This window comes from Podarcis bocagei (assembly GCF_964188305.1).
Source record: "Podarcis bocagei genome assembly, chromosome: 5".
In the NCBI taxonomy this organism is placed as follows: Eukaryota; Metazoa; Chordata; class Lepidosauria; order Squamata; family Lacertidae; genus Podarcis; species Podarcis bocagei.
Genome location: NC_138129.1, coordinates 33074692 through 33094061, shown reverse-complemented (window position 1 = coordinate 33094061; position 19370 = coordinate 33074692). Strand labels below are relative to the sequence as shown.

General features: G+C 44.9%; 2 protein-coding genes across 10 annotated transcripts in view; both read left to right on the top strand.

The window, feature by feature from the left end:
* CEP250 (centrosomal protein 250) overlaps positions 1-1788 on the top strand; it is a 138401-nt gene extending 136613 nt beyond the window's left edge. For 6 of the 7 annotated variants that reach the window (XM_081194633.1, XM_081194638.1, XM_081194632.1 and 3 more), the window contains 2 exons: positions 226-273; positions 811-1788. In XM_081194633.1, coding sequence (XP_081050759.1) covers positions 226-273; positions 811-1092 — 330 coding nt within the window. In that variant the 3' untranslated portion in view covers positions 1093-1788. The remainder of the gene's footprint in view (positions 1-225; positions 274-810) is intronic. The other variant, XM_081194637.1, reaches the window with a different exon arrangement.
* A 1327-nt stretch (positions 1789-3115) lies between these two features.
* ERGIC3 (ERGIC and golgi 3) overlaps positions 3116-19370 on the top strand; it is a 21213-nt gene continuing 4958 nt past the window's right edge. The window contains exons 1-8 of one of the 3 annotated variants that reach the window (XM_081194862.1): positions 3116-3249; positions 7716-7786; positions 8890-8977; positions 9956-10042; positions 10320-10413; positions 11256-11421; positions 12956-13013; positions 18211-18225. In XM_081194862.1, the coding sequence (XP_081050988.1) occupies positions 3162-3249; positions 7716-7786; positions 8890-8977; positions 9956-10042; positions 10320-10413; positions 11256-11421; positions 12956-13013; positions 18211-18225 (667 nt within the window). In that variant the 5' untranslated portion in view covers positions 3116-3161. Of the gene's footprint in view, positions 3250-7715; positions 7787-8889; positions 8978-9955; positions 10076-10319; positions 10414-11255; positions 11422-12955; positions 13014-18210; positions 18226-19370 lie in introns of all 3 variants that reach the window. The other 2 variants (XM_081194860.1, XM_081194861.1) reach the window with 2 other exon arrangements.

Below are 19370 nucleotides of genomic sequence, written 5' to 3'. Positions count from 1 at the left end.
CTTGCATGCTCTTAAAACCCATCCGTTATTTTTGTCCTGTAATATCTTTTCTTCTGGATATTAGCATGCTGGTCTCTAAACTCTTTTTCAGTGCTATTGTTGTCTTCAGTTGTCCTTGGATAAATGGAAGAAAAAAATAAATTTCTTCTTTAGTACTTTTCTCCCATGTTGTAGGCGTCTTAAAAATAAGCAATTGGCTGAATCTTGTCACTTTTCTTTCTCTAGGAAGAAATTCAGGTTCTCCATAAGCAACTGGAAGAGTTACAAAAGCAGGTGAGCAGTTCATTTCTATAGCACCCTGAGGCTTTCAGAACGGTGTGCCTCTTTCTCCACCTTTTCTTCCGTTTTGCATTTCCACTGTAGATGAGCCCCTATAGTAGAGATGGCTAACCTGTAGCATCTGCCCCTACAAGCCATCCTTTAAAAGTAATAATAATTGGAGCTAACAGAGATTCATTGAAGCATTTTACCATCAGTGGCATCTGGACAAATCTTTTAAGGGAGAGAGGATGTAGGCTTCCTCCCCACCTTAATCTGTTGAAATCTTAGTCCCTCCTTTAACATAGCTGTTTATTGCAGATCATGTCACTTTGGTCTTGTTCTTGCATTTTACTGTATGTGTATAAAATGTTTACTTACATAGCTTACTGTGCTAACATTGAAAAATGCTAGAAATGATTAATAATAATAAACCTGTATGATAAAAAATGGGACTGAAGGTGTTCCTTGCTGAGATGCAGAACTGTTGAAAGCAAGATACTCAGAATCAAACCATCTAGTGGTTCCTGATACTATCTTTTTCGTTTTTAGGTTTCTGTTCTACAAAAGCAGCTGTCACAGGAGCGGAAGCAGAAGCAGGATTATGTTGACAGCTGTGCCAAAACAAGCCAGGAGCTTTCCTGCCTACACCAAGAGCTTTCTGATTCTTTAGCTGCTGTGGCTAAGGAGCCCGAGGCTGCTGTCCTGGAACTGGAGACTCGCAAGTTGGATGAAACCCTGAACCACAGCTTGGCAGTAGGCTGGGATTGTTTCTTTTCTGGAAAACAACCGATAAACTCAACACCCAAAACAGTCCAGAAGACCTCAAGATAGCATGAAGGAAATGGCAGGAGTCAGAAGCTCTGCAGAAGTGCCTCCATCAGAACAATCTGGAAGGACTTTCATCAACATGAACTTCAACCCATATTGAACAGCATATAATTATTAATATGCAGGGGGCTTCACCTCACTCAACTAGGCCTGGACTCTAGGACCCATGCTGCCAATTTGTCTGTTCATTGTTTGGAGTCAATCATGTTAAAACAAGCTGTGAAATAACAAGAATAGCTGGTGGGCTGCATATTAAGTAACTGAAGATATGTATTGTGGAGATTGTGTCATAGAACAGAACTCTGAGCTAAGGATGAGAATCTAACCAAAACAGAGAGCTGAATTTCTGGTGGGGAGAGTAGAAGTGAATTGCTGAAATTGAGTCCTGAGGGAGATGGGAGTTCACTAAAAAAAAGTTCCAGCCAGATTTTACATAGAAGTCAGGTCAGAACTGTATGTTGGGGAGGGATTCTAACCAAAGCAGCATTATCTGAATTCCTTAATAATTTTATTGGGTAATGAATTTTTTTTCAGAATTGATGTCTTACCCTGTTCTGAATGCAGCAGCTCATTGTAAAATATCTTTAAAGTTGATCAGTATTTTTGTACTAAATATTTTCTTAATATTTATAAATATATTCACTTTAACTTTTTTAACTCAAAATACCCTTCCACATTAAATATGTCTACTTTACTTGATCACTTCAGTTCCTATCTTGTTTGTTTCTATTTGTTAGGAAGCTGTACTTTCTATGCTGATTTTAGCCCTTAATGTCAGTATAAGGGTATAAGCTTGTGCTGCTGGACCTGCAACTGCAAAAAGAAACACACTCACACCTCTGAAATAAGTATGTGCTTGTCTCATACACTCTTTTTTTGAGATTTTCCCTGAGATCCTGTCACTGGTTGTTATTGTAATGCACAGTGTCCTTTCTTCACAGCTTCATCAGCATGGCAAGAACTCCTAGGTAAGTATGAAATAAAAAAATTCCTTCCAGTAGCACCTTAAAGACCAACTAAGTTAGTTCTTGGTATGAGCTTTCGTGTGCATGCACACTTCTTCAGATACACTCTGAAGGATTTTTTTTATTTTGACTATGGCAGACCAACACGGCTACCTATCTGTAACTAGGTAAGTATGGTTAAGATTGCAGCCTTATTTTATGTGAAACTTCTCTTTTTAACTTTACAAATTCCAGTAACTGCCAATGATCCCCATTTTGCTGGCTGGGAGAGCAGAGTTTGGTAGAAAGTTGCTTTTACAGTCTATTTTCGGGTTACACAGTCTGAAGCCAGGTACCATATCATCTGAAACATACTCCTGTTTATCTATAAAAATTTAACGCCCTATATCAAATTGATTTCAGGCTAGTGATCCATCAAGAAATAGATAATTTCTCCAATTTATTGTTTTATCTTAAATACAGAGTGACTAGTTCCTCTAGCACAGGAGTGGGGAACCTTTATTCTCCTGTAGTTGTCCTGGTACCACTTTTCCTGACTCAGGCAAGAAAGAGAAAAACAGAACTGGATGTCACCAGCATGTTTAATGAGAGGTGCAGGCTAAAGCTGGTCTGGATGTCCAGCCAAAAACCTCTCCTACAAAATGTTCGCGTTCCCAACAAAAGTCAGTCTTCTTAAATTGATCCCCCAAAGCCCTTTCCATTCCGCAGAATGCAGAATATATACACACACCCCTCGCAAATTCACTGCATTCATTCCTCTCTACATGGAAACAAGCCCCTTTCTTTCAATGGGACTTCCATTTTCAGTTGTCTCTTTAGGATTGCGGTTCACAACCCGAGTTGGGGTGAGGGGAGAGGGGGAAAAAACCCCGTTGCTACTTTTAAATTCGTTGATGAGGAGAGAAATACGCTGTCCGGCCAGGGCTGCACTAAAAATCCTAACCGTCTAAAAAAAGCGGGACCGCATGTCGTCTTAGGGGGGGTTGTATGGCATCCCACTCCTCTCTATCGTGGCTGCCATAGCAACGGGGGCGGAGCGGCAGAGCCCCCAACCGGAAGCAGGTTGTTTTTCCGGGTCACGGGGAGGGCGGGGTGGGAGTGCCCGTCATGGAGTCGCTCGGGAGGCTGAAGCGGTTCGATGCGTTTCCCAAGACTCTGGAGGATTTTCGGGTTAAGACCTGCGGCGGGGCGCTGGGTGAGAGGCGTCGCTTGCGGGGGGCGGCCTAAATTGTGCCCTGGCGAGGAGCGCCTTCCCTGCGGCGGGAGCGGTCTTGCGGCTCGCGGGGTTCAGACGCGAGTTGACTCACGATGTGATGCTTTCACTTGCGTGTCCCGCGTGCGAGTCTGTTCCGTGCAGTCGCGTGTTCAGGTGACGGGCTTGTTTCGCACGTGATATCTCATCACTTCGGCGACTTGCAGCTGAGCTTTCCTTCCCGGAAAGCCTCTCGTGTTTGAGAGGTGGCCCTTCTGTCTGCGGTGTTTTTAATCCGTTCTGGTTTACTCGCACGTGTAAGTCTCCTCGATGGCAGCAGCAGCAGCATCAAGAAGGCTGGGCATGTGGGTGCGAATGAACCAGCTCTGGAAGAGATGCAAAACATATAGGAAGCGGCGTCCTTTTACTATACTGCTTCGAGCGGCATAGCAGGTGTGTGGTCGGTTTGGTTGTTGTGCAGAGCCTCTTCATGATCAGGCAAGAGTGGGAAGAGGACTAATTCTCAAGAGATGCCCTTAGCGGCTGGTTTAAAGAGCTTTTAGTATTTAATCAGGAAATGTCTTGGGTAACATTCCTTCAGTTTAGTAAACTTCTTCTCCAGCAGATGTATTTTGCTAGCCTGGCTTGCTAAGAGTCTCCAATATTTCCATGCTGGCTACAGAGGATGGGAATCTCCCATTTTTGTGTGCCCATTATGAAGATGCAAGAGACTAGCAACTAGTTAGAAATCTATCAAGTGTGCTGGCAGAGGAGGAAAAGAGCTTAAGGGAACCATCTTCCCTTTCTGCTCAGCCAACATAAAAACCAAGCATTGCTTCCCTACTAGCCCACTATGCTCTCCCCCTACCTCACTTTCTCTTATTACTAAAACCTTAGTTCTGTAAACACCTTCAGGGAAAGGAGTAAGAGGGTAAATCAAACCCCTAGCAAGTCTTGATGGAGCAGTATAGCTACCATTGCTACCACAGTACCACAGCTTGTGCTGGGGAAGCCCCTTTGCTGTACAGTGGTACCTCGGGTAAAGAACTTAATTTGTTCCGGAGGTCCGTTCTTAAGCTGAAACTGTTCTTAACCTGAAGCACCACTTTAGCTAATGGGGCCTTCCGCTGCCGCCGCGCTGCCAGAGCACTATTTCTGTTCTCATCCTGAAGCAAAGTTCTTAACCCAAGGTAATATTTCTGGGTTAGCGGAGACTGTAACCTGAAGCGTATGTAACCCGAGGTAGCACTGTACTATATCTTGTGGCAGCAAGGCTAGCTCAGAATCCAGTGGGTCTTTTGCCAGCCTAGTCTCAGCCCTCGAATGCTCTGTTTCATGGGTTTCCCCATGGCTACTACCTCCAATAGGTGAGGTGGAGTCACAGATAGAGTCAGGCAGGCTGGGTAGAAGGACAGTTGGCCCTATTCACACCCCTATTCAACACTGCAGATTGAGGGGTTGGATTACTCTCTAAACTCCACTAGACAGTATGGGGCTAACTTCTGAGTAAATATGCATTGGACTTCCCTGCAAGGCTGGATTTTCCATCTATTCTTGCTATTTTCCTGGTGGATACCAGCACTGAACCAGCATAGTTTATATGTATAAATAAGCACATGGGAAGCTTTATACAACACTTTTTGTAGTATTTCTTTGCATGTTCTTATGGCTATACCAGGGGTTTTCAGCCGTGGTGCCTTGGGTTGCCTTGAATGGTGGTTAAGGGTGTTGCAGGCAACACTGGCCTCTGCCCTTCTTTCCTTCCCCCCTCCTCTGATGCCCTCTCATTTCTTTGCCTCCCCAAGACTTACACAGTTGTTTGTTGCAGCAGCCCTGGCTACAAGCACCACAGGTAAATTGTGCCTTTGGAGAGGAGAGGAGAAGAGGCTGAGGGAACACTCCACAAAAGCGTGTGTTCAAAAAGGGCTGAGGGGCTGCTGGCTCTGCAGGCAAGAGTTGGCATAACTGGGATCCTAAGTCCCACAGGGGTGCTACAGAAAGAATGTAGTTGGGTCAAGGAAGCCGTGGACTTGAAACGGTTGAATACCTCTGTGCTATACTATTCAGAAAAGCCTATTGCGTGTATCTTCCTTTATAAGAAAGTCAATGCCCTGTAGATGAGTGTAAATAACTCATAAGACCTAGTATGCCTTTGACTTAAATTAAACTGTTGGATTAACACCCATCTTATAACAGTAACAGAACTGGAACCCTTGCCTGACACCTTCACTCCATATCTTTAAGCACCAAGTGAAAACATTTCTCTTTAAACAGGCCTTGAGCTAATTAACATTCTATGTCCCTTTAAATGTGTTGGGGGTGTTATTGGTTTGCTTTTGTTTTTGTTTTACTATTTATTTTGTGTTCTTATTCATTTTTTGTTGTTGTAAACCACCCTGGGATCTTCAGACTAAGGGCAGTATACAAATTGAATGAATAAGAACAACAACAATAGTGAAGCCGCAACTTCCAACCAAAGGACAAAATACTTACTGTGTATTTTTTAAAAAAATCCACCCCTATTTAGTATGTAATCAGTTTGTTCCAGGAAACAACGCCTAAGCCAGCAACCTGCTTGCTGTGCTTCCTAGCGGCTTTCTACTGCACAGTAGATTATTTTTGGAGAGAACCTTGGGGCTTATTTGCCAAGTGTTGTATTCTAATTGGTGCTTGTTTTGAGAGCACACCTCTTTTACTGAACACAGGAAACAAGGAAGTAGGATTTTCTTCCTAGTATTTTTTTACTGTGGAGTAATTCCAGTTCCTTGAAAGTAGTTAAGCAGGAAAAGAATTAAAACTGATTCCACCAAGATGCTTCATTCTGTTCTTAATGGTTTTTGTTTTACTGTATTCATATTATTGTACACTGCCCTGGTATTTTATGAGAGGGCAGTATACAAATACTTTTACAAATACATAAAGAGAAGGGATTTTTAGTGGGTGGATTGAAGACTTAGTGACTACTAAAGTAGAAAGTGATCATTTAATCTAACTTAGGCCACTCAAGTACATACAGTGGTACCCCGCTAGACGAAAGGGTTTTCCGTTTTGGAGGCGCTTCGCAAAACGAATTTCCCTATGGGCTTGCTTCGCAAGACGACAGCCCATAGGGAAATCTCCGGGACAGCGGGGAAGCGCAGCGCGTCTTCCCCACTGTCCTCGGACCTCCTCCCGCCGCCCGGCTTCGGAACGAATCTCCGATGCCGGGGGGGGGAACGCCTCCTCCCGCCGCCCAGCATCGGAACGAATCTCCGATGCCGGGCGGGGGGGGACGCCTCCTCCCGCCGCCCGGCATCCGAACGAAGCTCCGATGCCGGGCGGGGGGGGGGGACGCCTCCTCCCGCCGCCCGGCATCGGAACGAAGCTCCGATGCCGGGCGGTGGGGCAGGAACGCCTTCTCCCGCCGCCCGGCATCGGAACAAAGCTCTGATGCCGGGCGGGGGGGGAACGCCTCCTCCCGCCGCCCGGCATCGGAACGAAGCTCCGATGCCGGGCGGGGGGGCGGGGACACCTTCTCCCGCCGCCCAGCTTCGGATGGCTTTCCTGAAGACTTGGGGTGGGAGGAGGGTTTTCCTTCCCACCGCCAACATTCAGAATGCTGTTCTGAATGTTGGCGGTGGGGAGGAAAAACCCTCCTCCCACGCAAGCCCCGGGAACAGAGGGAAAGCGCTGCGCGCCTTCCCCTCTGTTCCCGTACCTGTCCTGAAGGCTTGCGGTGCGGAGAAAAGCCCTTCTCCGCACCGCCAGCCTGGCAAGCGGTTTCCCTAGGAACGCATTAATTGATTTTCAATGCATTCCTATGGGAAACCGTGCTTCGCAAGACGAAAAACTCGCAAGAAGAAAAAACTTGCGGAACGAATTAATTTCGTCTTGCGAGGCACCACTGTATGTGTTAAGGCTTGGTGATATCTGGTTTTCAGCATCATGATATATCAACAGCTAAATATAGCTGTCTGAAATGTATCTCGGCTTCATCTTCCTCCCCACCTTTCTGGGATGGAGAAGAGTGCAGCATTTTGCAAAGGGTTCAGGGATATCTTTCAGCATGCTGAACAATTCATGTGGGGGTGCTGACCAGGTCTGTTGAGCCTTGTAATCAAACTACATGTACTGAGAGTGTACCTGCCAAAGAACACATGCAGAGCTCTCTTGTTTGCTGTGTGTTTCATGGAAAGATTAGAGGTGACGGGCAAGCAGTTTTTTGAGAATTCTTATCTAACCGTTGATCTTCATGAGCTCCTTATTTAGAAGATATCAGATCAGTTCCCGCTATCTCCAGGAAAAGACCCATTTGGAACCCAGGAGAGCCACTGTCATTCAGTGTAGACAACATCAAGCTAGATGAACCAATAGTGTGACTCGGTATAAGTCAGCTTCCTATGTTCCTTAAAATATTGATAAGATCATGTGTAGTAGAAGTTGCAAGATAAGACAATATGTTACTTGTATTTTCCTTTCTCTCTCTGCAGTGACTGTAGTCAGTGGACTTGTCATGCTCTTACTGTTCTTCTCGGAACTCCAGTACTATCTCACAAAGGAGGTAAATGAGTCTGTTTTTCTCATCCCCTGTGCACACACTCCCAAATACGGATTTTGCTTCGTCTTTGTTTTTTTATGCTAGAGATTTCGATAATTGTGGATAGACTAAGGCTGAAGCGATCCAGCCATGATGCTCATGGAGTTATTCAGAACATAGGAAGCTGCTTTCTACCAAGTCAGGTCATTGATGGGCCAGCCACCATCTGTTAGCCAAACTTACTTACCTCACAGAATGGTTGGGAAGATAAAAGGGAATCCAGCAAAGTTGTTGGGTGAGCAGAGCAGCTTCCATTCACGCAATAGAAGTTCACCTTCCCCTCCTCCCCCTGCACCCAGGCCATCTGCACCAGAGGGTTGGGAGAACCTCAAGCAGATTGAAGGAAGAGATGGAGAAGTTTCATTGCATGAATGAAAGTTGCTTTACTTGTGCAATCACTTCGTTAGATGTCTCCTTGAATTACTTGAGGACAGGGTAGAATAATATTCAAATACTAGCCACAGCTTTAGTGTACAGTTTATGTACAAAATCAACCAGAATTTTCATTCATGCTTTAGCTTAGGTTTCCTAACTATTTTTTAATAGTCTTTTACATAGATTAATGCAATTGGAATTGTAAGATGCTATTCTGTCTCTAGACACATAATCTTTTACTTGCTTCCTCATTTAAGATCCTCCATCTAGGCCTCTTTCACACTTCCTTAATCAAAGGAGGAAATCAATAGTGTTATTTCTTTTTCCGCTCTGAAAATGTCCTACCAATGATTGTTGTGCCTCAAGGGGATTTTCTCTTTCTTCGCTACATACAGTTTCAGAAAGATGAGCAAGACAGAGATCTAACCCATGTTCTGGGATTTGGTCATGATTGTGCCTTAAACTAAAGTCTATAATTCTGTTAGCCTGGTTATTCTAATTCTTATTCATGTCGACCTCTGACACTGTTTCTCTTAACGTTCCAGGAAATTTCCCTCCCTTTTTAGTTCTCAGAATGTGGAATGCTTATAAACAAACATTTACAAATCTGGACAGATGAGAAAAAACCTGATTTTTTAATTTTTAATATTTTTTTTTGCAATTAGGTGATTTTTCATTTTCTTCATTTTTAGATTCACCCAGAATTATATGTTGACAAATCAAGGGGAGACAAACTACGGATAAACATAGATGTTTCCTTTCCACATATGCCATGTGCTTGTGAGTATCTTCCTTAACACTTGGCTTTTGATTATATTAAACCATGACAATATGGTATGGCTTGGCATCTCATAGCACATTATATAACTTACGTGAACTTCCTTGGTCTTTACAGAGAAAATGAGTGAGAGACCAGGGGTTGAACCAGGTCCCTTACGCAGGATGGCGTTTTCTGTTCCTCTAGTGCAGGCTTCCTCAGCCTCGGCCCTCCAAATGTTTTTGGCCTACAACTCTCATGATCCCTAGCTAGCAGGACCAGTGGTCAGGGGTGATAGGAATTGTAGTCTCAAAGCATCTGGAGGGCCGAGCTTGAGGCAGCTTGCTCTAGTGAATTATTGGTCCTTCCCTATGCCCAGCTAATGTGGATATAAGGGGTCTACATTGCTGTTTTTGGATGCTTAGTCCTCTCATCAAATTCTCTTCAGTGAATCGGCCTAATCCTTAGAAAGGTCCTCTCAGAAAACCTTTGTATTTTGTACCATTTTGATATTTGATAGCTCAGTGGGTATATCACAGTGGTGGGGGACTTTGGCCCATGGACCTGATTAGGCTTACCTGGCCTCCTCATTTGGCCTGCAGGGCCATTTTGGCCAAGCAATGCCCACTTGCCATCGCTTATGGTCTCAGGTGTGGTGCAAGGAAAGATGTGGCTGAACTAAAGGGAGGTTTGCAGGCACTGACAATCAACTGATTGACGGTGTCAGTAAAGCCCTGTGAACAGTGCTTTCCAAGAGCTGCTGATTAGCAGTTCCTGCTGTGCTTTTACCTGCATAGTATAATTTCAAACCATGTGGCTTGACAGGTGATTGACAGGTGGGTGTCCTCCCACACCTGTGGCCCTTGGCTCTTGGAAGTGGGGGAGAGAAGGATGTGGCTTTTCTCCCAGAGCCAGATCCGCACCCCTGGTTTATCATGAAGTAAAGGAATCATCTGATGTCTCACGAAATCTGCCTTCGCCTGTCCATTGTTGTTTTTCAGATTTGAGCATTGATGCAATGGACGTAGCTGGAGAACAACAGCTAGACGTTGAACACAACCTCTACAAACAGCGCTTGGATAAAGATGGCAAGCATGTGACTCCAGAGGCAGAAAGACATGGTAGAATACACTGCTCCCCCCGTGTGGGAACAGTATTGCAGACAAGATGCTAACACTGTGGCATCTGATTTAAAGGCAGCTAAAGTGAGAAGCTCACACTCTTGTCTACTGTAGGGCCAGACATTTGCTGCTTCTCATGGAGGTGCACCGCTGTTAACGATGGTTGGGTGTGCTTTAGATTGATAGTTCCATGCTGGGAATCTGGGGGTTGCTAGTACAAGGACCTTGTCTGTCTTTGTTTCAGAGTTGGGAAAAGAAGAGGAGATACTATTTGATCCAAACTCTTTAGACCCTGATCGATGTGAAAGTTGCTACGGGGCAGAATCTGAGGACATCAGGTATGCCTTAATTCCCTCACTATTACCTAGAGGCAAAGAGATGAAGTTGGAAGGGGGCTGCATAACCATAGCATTTCCTGAACCTTCTAGGAAGGAGTGGGCTCCAGAATGCTTTTAGTCAAACACCATGTGCTTGCCTATTCTGCTTACTCTGGAGGTCAGGTTGAGGATGATACTGGTTTCCTCATAGTTAATTGGAAGAGAGGATAAATAGGCAATGCGTGGATTTCATTAACCTTCTGTCTTTCAGATAACAATGGGCCGGCTGCATTTAATATTTATTTTAAATTGTTGTAACCCGTCCCTGGGATCTTAGGTTGAAGGGTTTGTAAAAAATTAAAATAAATACAAAATCATCATAAGATGGTGATGATGGTGATTTGTTGTTATTATTCTGTGTACATAGCTCTGCAATGGTTCAGGCTGCCTGTTTCACTGATTAGAAAGGTCCTGCAGGTTGCTTCTGTGAGTGAAGCCATAGAAGGATGAAGAGGTGACCACTTGTCTGTCAGCCATGTGCTAGTAATCTGGGAACAGCTCAGCATGCTGCATCTGAGATAGGGAGATACATTTTTTCCACATTATTTTACTTATGGGAAGACCTATGGGGCACATCTTTTTGTGTCCCTGCTGGTGGCTATTTCTTGCTCAGCAACCTTCGCCCTCTCCCAGCTGTGAGTTTTCTGAAGCTCCATGAAGCACACAGGAAGCAACTGGCAGGGTTTACACAGCTTTGTCCATTTCAGATGGAAGTATAGACTTTTATGAAGAACCCCATTTTCTTACTATGTGCTTCATAGGTGACCATTTTTGCTGATTTACATGCTTATTCTTTTTCACAGATGCTGTAATACTTGTGACGATGTGAGAGAAGCATACAGGCGGCGTGGCTGGGCTTTCAAGAATCCAGACACAATAGAACAATGCAAGAGAGAAGGATTTAGCCAGAAAATGCAAGAGCAGAAAAATGAGGGCTGCAAAGTATATGGCTTCTTAGAAGTCAACAAAGTAAGTGAGTCAATTTTTATCACCTTACTCCAAAAGGTGTATTGAAATCCCAGTGACACAAGTGACCAAGAAGCAAAGGAAACTAGAAAATGGGATCCGCACTCTGGTGTTGCTATGGTTTGAGTGTCAGTCTCTAGATTTTTGCAGCCGTGCATATTACTGTTGAGCAACATACAAGATAGATACCATGTAGAATAGAAATTAATATAGTGATTAGCAAAAGTTCACCCACAGTTTTTAGAGCCAGAACGTAAACTCTTTATTTAACCCCGTGGAGAATATGGGTTGCATGTGGAGTATGCTTTTATACGCTTTGGTCTATCACAAGTTTTTGGCAGCTTAAATCTTTACTGTACTTTGTTTAATCTTACAAAGAGGAATGCCAGTGTCTCCCTCTAAGCTCTCTTCCAGATTCCTTATAAGTTAGATAGTTCCTTCAGCATTTGGCACTAGCTTCTCTCCTGTAACTAACACCTCTGTAGCAGGAAGTGACTTTTTCGGACCAAATTTACATATGTAGACTACTAAATACTAGGTTGTATTACTAAATGATAGCTTGTACCACTTCAGACTTCTGGGTGAAGGGTACTTCATTTCTGAATATAAAAAAGAAAGGGTGAGGACCACCCAACATACACAGTAGGGAGACCAGGCTAGAATCTTTCCTTTTATTTGGGATAGTGCCCAGACCAGTTTTATTCATCATATGAGGGGGAAGGGATCTAGCCCTGTTTGCTTTCTTCTGTGCTAATCTACTTTCAAATAGTGTGGTTTTGATGGAGGGAAAGATTCAAAAATGTGGTTCACCACTTGCAGACTGAAGTGGTAAAAGCCATGCTGGATTTTGTGGGTTTTGTTTTGATTTTACATAATATTACATATTTTAGCAAAGATTGCGATTGTGCCATAAAAACATTACTTCCGATCCAGAGGACCTGATTAGTTTATGAACATGTGAGCTGATTTACTTCCATGAAGGAAATGTATGTGAAGTCCAAAAGCATAAGGGCTGGAATGGGGAAAGGGAGCTACTTCTGATGAGAGGTGCTGTTCTTCCCCCAAAGGCTTCCGTGAGTCCAGAGTATGTGGTGATCCATAGTTTGGGCTGTGTCTGTTCAAGTTGAGTATTCTTATCTCTTCAATGGTCAGTGTAGCAAGCAATCTGCATTTGCAGTTTGGAGGAGGGGTTCAAAGCCTTGGATATCATTTTTGTATCTTTCTAAATTTGGTGTCTCTTGACTTTAAAATATCAACTGTATGTTGATATAGTAATTCTCATAATAAAGACTGGCTGTTTTCAATTTGCAGAGAAAGGCAATAAGATTTGTACATTGCTGTGCTTTGGACATTAGCAACTCCTGCTTGGATCTAGTTTGGGTGAAAGTGTATTGAAGTACAGTATATAGGTTAAACACTTCACCTTCACATTCCTTGTGGAGTGCCCTTTTTAAGCTTTACAGCTTCACTTTTAAAAGTTGTTACAATCTTCTATGGAGAGCAGGGCAGTTTAATGAAATGTAGCTGTCTTTTACAGGTAGCTGGCAATTTTCACTTTGCACCAGGAAAAAGCTTTCAGCAATCTCATGTTCATGGTAAAGTAGTTTGCATTCTTCTGAGTGGGTTTTGTTGTAATGTTTCCTTTTTACTAAATATCAGGAAATAATTGTAACTCATGCACTAAAGTAGGTATATAGAGTATACTGTTAAGGAGGAACTTTCTGAAGGGGTGTTCTGAGAGGTATGTTAGAAAACTGTGATATTTCTATTCACATGAGAAAGAAAGTTCTAACATTAGATCCTTTGAGGCTGTGCCTTTCTTCTAGAAATGGGTTTTTATCAATAGCCACTTCTGTCCTGGCAGTGGTAAGACTAGCATTTCAAAGCAGTTCAAATCCTGTTAATAATCTGCTGCCTTATAATACAGGGTTATTTGACAACATAAATGTTTTAAGTAATGAAATTTAAAATATTGTTATCCTCAGAGCCACGCCGCTCAGAGTAGCTTACAAAATTAAACAAAAAATAAGCACAAGTATACTTACCATGCACAGCATACATTATATTTCAAAACAAATAAATAGGATATTTTAAGACCAAGATTGAAATTGCATGCAGTAGTTTGATGCATCAAAAATTTAAAGCATACATTTTATGGCAGGCTGTAGCATAGTTCTGTGAGCATGCTGAGCTTATTCCATTGCCATACAAGACGAGTGGAAATTCAGCTTGAATGTGCACTTCCAGTATATTAAGATTTTGATACAAATGTTAGACTAGATCGACTAACACAATTCAGGAAAAAAGTGCTTTGGCATCTGCAGCTTTTTCAAAATTCAGAATGCACATAACACATGCATGTGATAGTGAATATACTGTCTGCAACCACTGTCTAAAGGTTTCCTCTTCAATTTTGTACTGACTATTCTCCATTTCTGGTTTTCACTCCTGGAACCATAGAAATGGTTCCTGCCAAAGTTTCTGTGTGACAGTGCTATAGAACAGTGGAGTGTGGGGAACCTTTGGCCTGGCACGGGTCCCAATTTTTGACTGTAAAACTTTTCCTCAGAACATGTCCACCTGCGTTATGTGATCTCAGGTGTGGGCAGGTAGAAATGTGGCTGGATCAGCTGCAGAACTGAGTTTCCAGAGAGAACTCAGTTGTGCAGCCAAATCCCTGCAGGAAGCATCTTTGCCATCCCTTTGATTGGCACTTGGGAAGCACCGAGCACAAGCTTTGCAAAGCACTTTATGCAGTGCTATCTGAAGGTCCAACAGCTACCTAGTTGTCAGGTACTTGCCAAGTGCTGAGCACAGGGCTAGCAAAGCCTATTGCACTGCACTTCCCAATTGCCCAACAACCCTTTGACTTTCAGACATTTGTGAAATGCTTTGCAATAAACTTTGACAGGGTGGTAGGACAACCCAACTGTAAATTGTCTGACATAATAATGGTAGTCCCACCTACTTGTCAGAGTTGGCCAGAGGGGTGGTGGTGACAGATAAGGCACTGGCCCACCGGGCCAAAATGGTTCCCCACCTCTGCTATAGAATATTACTCCTTATGGCTTCTGTTAACTTGTTGAATGTTTTCTGCTCTAGCACTTAATCAAAGGAAGATGAGCTTTATTATTTTCTGTTCCTCCCTCTCCTCTCAAATGGGAACTTTGTCAGGGAATTTCCCCTTCTCCTTTTCTGTCTTGACATCTTAGTCTTTTACCAAAAGTTTCACAAATGGCACTTTATTACTGATGAGTTCTTATACATCTGATTTGAAAAGTCTTTGCTGCTAAAAGGAAGTCAGTGCTGAAATACTCGTCTTTTTCTGGAATCTTGTTTTAGATATCCTGCCAGTAGTTTAAGATCAACATGATTGTGTTTCTTTTACAAACCATCCAGCTTCTTCCTCCTGTTTGCGTGGAAGAGTAGTCTAGTCCAGAACAGCATAACATGGGATATATAAAAAAAAATTGATATTGAACAACTGTTCTCTTGCCTTCATGTTCCCCTTAAACCATAGCCTGTGCTAGAGGAAGCTTGGGGGGAAAAAGAGTATCTAATGTTCAGAGGCTGCTGCTTTTGCAATAACGTATATTTTCTCTGCTTTAGAGCCTTCTGGAACAGTTGAGAGCAACGACCACTTATTAATACCGTATTTTTCGCCCCATAAGACGCACCGGCCCATAAGACGCACCTAGATTTTAGGGGGGGAAATAAAGGAAAAAATTTTTATTTCCCCCCCAGGTGCGCTGCGCTACACCAGGAGCTTGGGGCGTGCGGAGCTCAGCGCCCCCCAAGCTTCTGCGTGCCGGAAAGGTCTCCGCTAGCGTGGGAGAGCCGGGCGCCTCTCCCAGGGCTAGCGGACCCCTGCGCTAATCCAGAAGCTTGGGGCAAGCTGAGGTCAGCGCGCCCCAAGCTTCTGCGTGCAGGCAAGCAGTCCGCTGCCGCCCCCAGCCTCCCGCACCCGGCAGGAGGTCCCGCTGGGTGCGCGAGGCTTGGGGCGGCAGTGGACTGCTTGCGCGCACCTAGAAGCTTGTGGCTTGCTGAGCTCAGCGCGCGCCAAGCTTCTGCATGCCGGCAAGCAGTCCGCTGCCGCCCCCAGCCTCCCGCACCCGGCAGGAGGTCCCGCCGGGTGCGCAAGGCTTGGGGCGGCAGCGGACTGCTTGCGCGCCCCTAGAAGCTTGGGGCGTGCTGAGCTCAGCGCGCGCCAAGCTTCTGCATGCCGGCAAGCAGTGCGCTGCCGCCCCCAGCCTCCCGCACCCGGCAGGAGGTCCCGCTGGGTGCGCGAGGCTTGGGGCGGCAGCGGACTGCTTGCGCGCACCTAGAAGCTTGGGGCTTGCTGAGCTCAGCGCGCGCCAAGCTTCTGCATGCCGGCAAGCAGTCCGCTGCCGCCCCCAGCCTCCCGCACCCGGCAGGAGGTCCCGCCGGGTGCGCAAGGCTTGGGGCGGCAGCGGACTGCTTGCGCGCCCCTAGAAGCTTGGGGCGTGCTGAGCTCAGCGCGCGCCAAGCTTCTGCATCCCGGCAAGCAGTCCGCTGCCGCCCCAAGCCTACCGCACCCGGCAGGAGGTCCCGCTGGGTGCGCGAGGCTTGGGGCGGCAGCGGACTGCTTGCGCGCACCTAGAAGCTTGGGGCTTGCTGAGCTCAGCGTGCGCCAAGCTTCTGCATGCCGGCAAGCAGTCCGCTGCCGCCCCCAGCCTCCCGCACCCGGCAGGAGGTCCCGCCGGGTGCGCAAGGCTTGGGGCAGCAGCGGACTGCTTGCGCGCCCCTAGAAGCTTGGGGCGTGCTGAGCTCAGCGCGCGCCAAGCTTCTGCATCCCGGCAAGCAGTCCGCTGCCGCCCCCAGCCTCCCGCACCCGGCAGGAGGTCCCGCTGGGTGCGCAAGGCTTGGGGCGGCAGCAGACTGCTTGCGCGCCCCTAGAAGCTTGGGGCGTGCTGAGCTCAGCGCGCCCCAAGCTTCTAGGTGCGCGCAAGCAGTCCGCTGCCGCCCCAAGCCTCGCGCACCCGGTGGGACCTCCTGCCGGGTGCGCGAGGCTTGCAGACACTCGCTGGAAGCAGGGGGAGCCCTCCAGAGGGCTCCCCGTGCTTCGGGCGACAGGCTGCCGCCCCAAGCCTCGCGCACCCGGTGGGACCTCCTGCCGGGCGCGCGAGGCTTGCAGGCATTCGCCCCATAAGACGCACCCCGATTTCCCCTTCATTTTTGGAGGGGAAAAAGTGCGTCTTATGGGGCGAAAAATATGGTAATACTGATTTGTTTAGTTAAATTTTAATTGTAGCTTCATAGGGTTTGGACTCTTCTTTTCAGAATATGAGCATTGCTCTACAGCTAATATTTTATCAGCCGAACTACATAGGTCAACCAACTGTCATTTAAAAAAACTATTAATCTTCTATCTTTTTTAAGTTGGGAAAATATGAAGGCATAAAGAATATTATGGGCCAAAGCATTCTGTTTCTTTTCTGTGCACTGTCTTTTTAATTTTTCCTGTAATAATTGATTCAGTTTTAACATGATTACACTGGTCCAAGTGCGTCACTTCCCTGCATAAACCTTGCTCTACCTGTTTCAGTTGCATGAGCTCCCTTCTGAAGGAAATAGGTTTCGGAATCTAGCAATCCGCATGACCTCAGTTGTAGTTCATGGTGCTGATCTTTGCTTTTCAGCATCTCCACCATCTGTTAAGGGTAATGGATGTCATAATTCTGGTCCATTATTAGGCTGTTAAATATCACTTATATTAGATGGAACTTCTGTAGCTTAAGTTTGTGAAGGACTGTAGCCATGTGCATTAGCCCTTGTGGCTGTAGAGAGAAGATGTACAGTATAGGTGTTTTCCAGTGATTAGGGTACAGAGGTTGTGCAGGTGCTCAGCTCCCTGGCTCACAGTCTCATCACCCCAAATAGTTGATCCTTTGCTTATTACTGTTTCCTTGCATTACTAGCTGACAAAATCAGTCATGGAAGAAAGACGAGTTGTTAGGGAGGTTTAACCAAATTCTGATGTGGATGATTTGCATCACTTATTCTGGCTGCTCAGTGGTGTAAGACTTGAGATTTCTCCCAAATATGTGATACTAGGACAGCTAAAGTCATGCCCATTTTTCTTTCACAGTTGAGAGGCAGTTGGCCAGAGGCAAAATAATTCCTTGGTAGAATTCCTGTGCTGTAAGTGTCAAGATCCAACTTGCTAATTGTGTTGCTTGTGAAAGGCCTTTGCCAGTGCAAAATGTTACACTATGCACAGAAGCATTGGCCGGGCAAAAGATGGAGATTGGTTGAGATTTGTTTGAAACTAGTGATCAGTGCCAATTCGTAATGTTTTCCATCCTCTAATCTTTGCTACAAGACTGAGCAATAAAGACTTCTGTGTTCCACAAGGCCATTCTTACCCCAGCCCCTAAAAGACCTAGAGCAGGGACAGCTTAGCCTTGGGAGGGCTGTATAAACACATGCATTCAGATCATCATATAGCATCCTGGTTTCCTCTGTGGGCTTGTAGTTGGTGCCCTGCAGCATCTGAATGGGCAGCCAATGCTGTATCTTTAGGAAGCAACACAGTGTTCCGTTTTAGTCCTCAGGCCATAGGTATATGTGAAGGTTCACATGCGCGATTCAGTGCTGCTTTGTGTCCCTTCACAAATTGCTCCAAGGCCAGAGTTTTGTTGGCAGAGTAGCCAGTGCTGCTTCAAAGCAAAACTAATGTCAAGTATTGCCTTTGTTTTTACATCCTTGCTTTTCAATATGGAGCTCTGAATGTTTCTCTCTTTCTTTTCTTAACCCTGCTCATTTTTGCAGTTCACGCTGTTGAGAGTAAGTGTTGCTGACTTATTTTCTTTACTATTTCTGTACTGTCTGTAATTAAACCAGTTAATTTCTCCAGTTCAACCTTGGTGCTCCCTAAAGATTTGACAGAATTAAAGTATCAGTAGACACTGCATGTTTTCAGTCAAGGAACTGCAAATGGTTTTCACGTGGCTTTAGAAGGTCTCTTTTGTGTAAGAAATGTCAGGTCATTTCCGTTCTTATCTTCAAAATAATGTTTGTTGAACATACGGAAGAGAGTGCAGGATTAAGCCCTCTGCCCAGCCAATTGGATCTCACAGCATGTAGGAAAAAAGAGGACAGCATATAATATTTAAAAAGTCAGAAACAAAATTTAGCTTAGCTTTATATTGCGCTCATCTTAATACTGAATGAAATGTCTCCATACCCTATAAAGACATTATGCCTAGACAGGGGACACCTAATGCGTGCAAGGATCTTGGGACGTATATCAGGCTATACATGTTCAGCCAAGCACAGAAGCCCCTTGGAGACTTTCTTCTGCAACTGGGGGGTGGAGCAGGTTTGCGGTGCAGGGTATTTTGAAGGCAGGGCCAGTGCAATTTGCTCTGAGGGCTATATCTGTGTTGCCGTAATGCTTGAACAGCACATTTCTTTCTTCTCATTAAAGTATGAATGTGCCTTCTGAAACTGCTCTATAGATACATATTTTACTTTAGTTTGCAAATGCGAAGACCTAACCAGACTGATCGGTTTGGGAAGCTTTGCAGACAACTGAAGGCAGCTTCACACATTTTAAAAATGCAAACCTAAAGACCTTGCATGGCATATTTAAAAAAGAAATTGATAGGAATACATACTCCAGACAGCAGGGATTGGTCTTAGCCGCCACATCTACACCCAGTAGAACATGCATATACACACAGATACCCCTTAGTTGTAAGCCTGAGAGTGGAACATTTAGTATCTCTGTCCTAAATTCTCAAAATGTTAGTAGCTTCATTCCCAGTTGGATCTGACACTTACTGCTGAATTGCCTTGCTCAAATCCCTGTCTTATATTACAGTCATCTTAATATTATATTACTATTATAGATTTGGTTGATAATTTGCAGTGGATTCCACTTACTTAGATTTCCAAATGTTAATTTGCATAGAGCTAAATAGCATAAA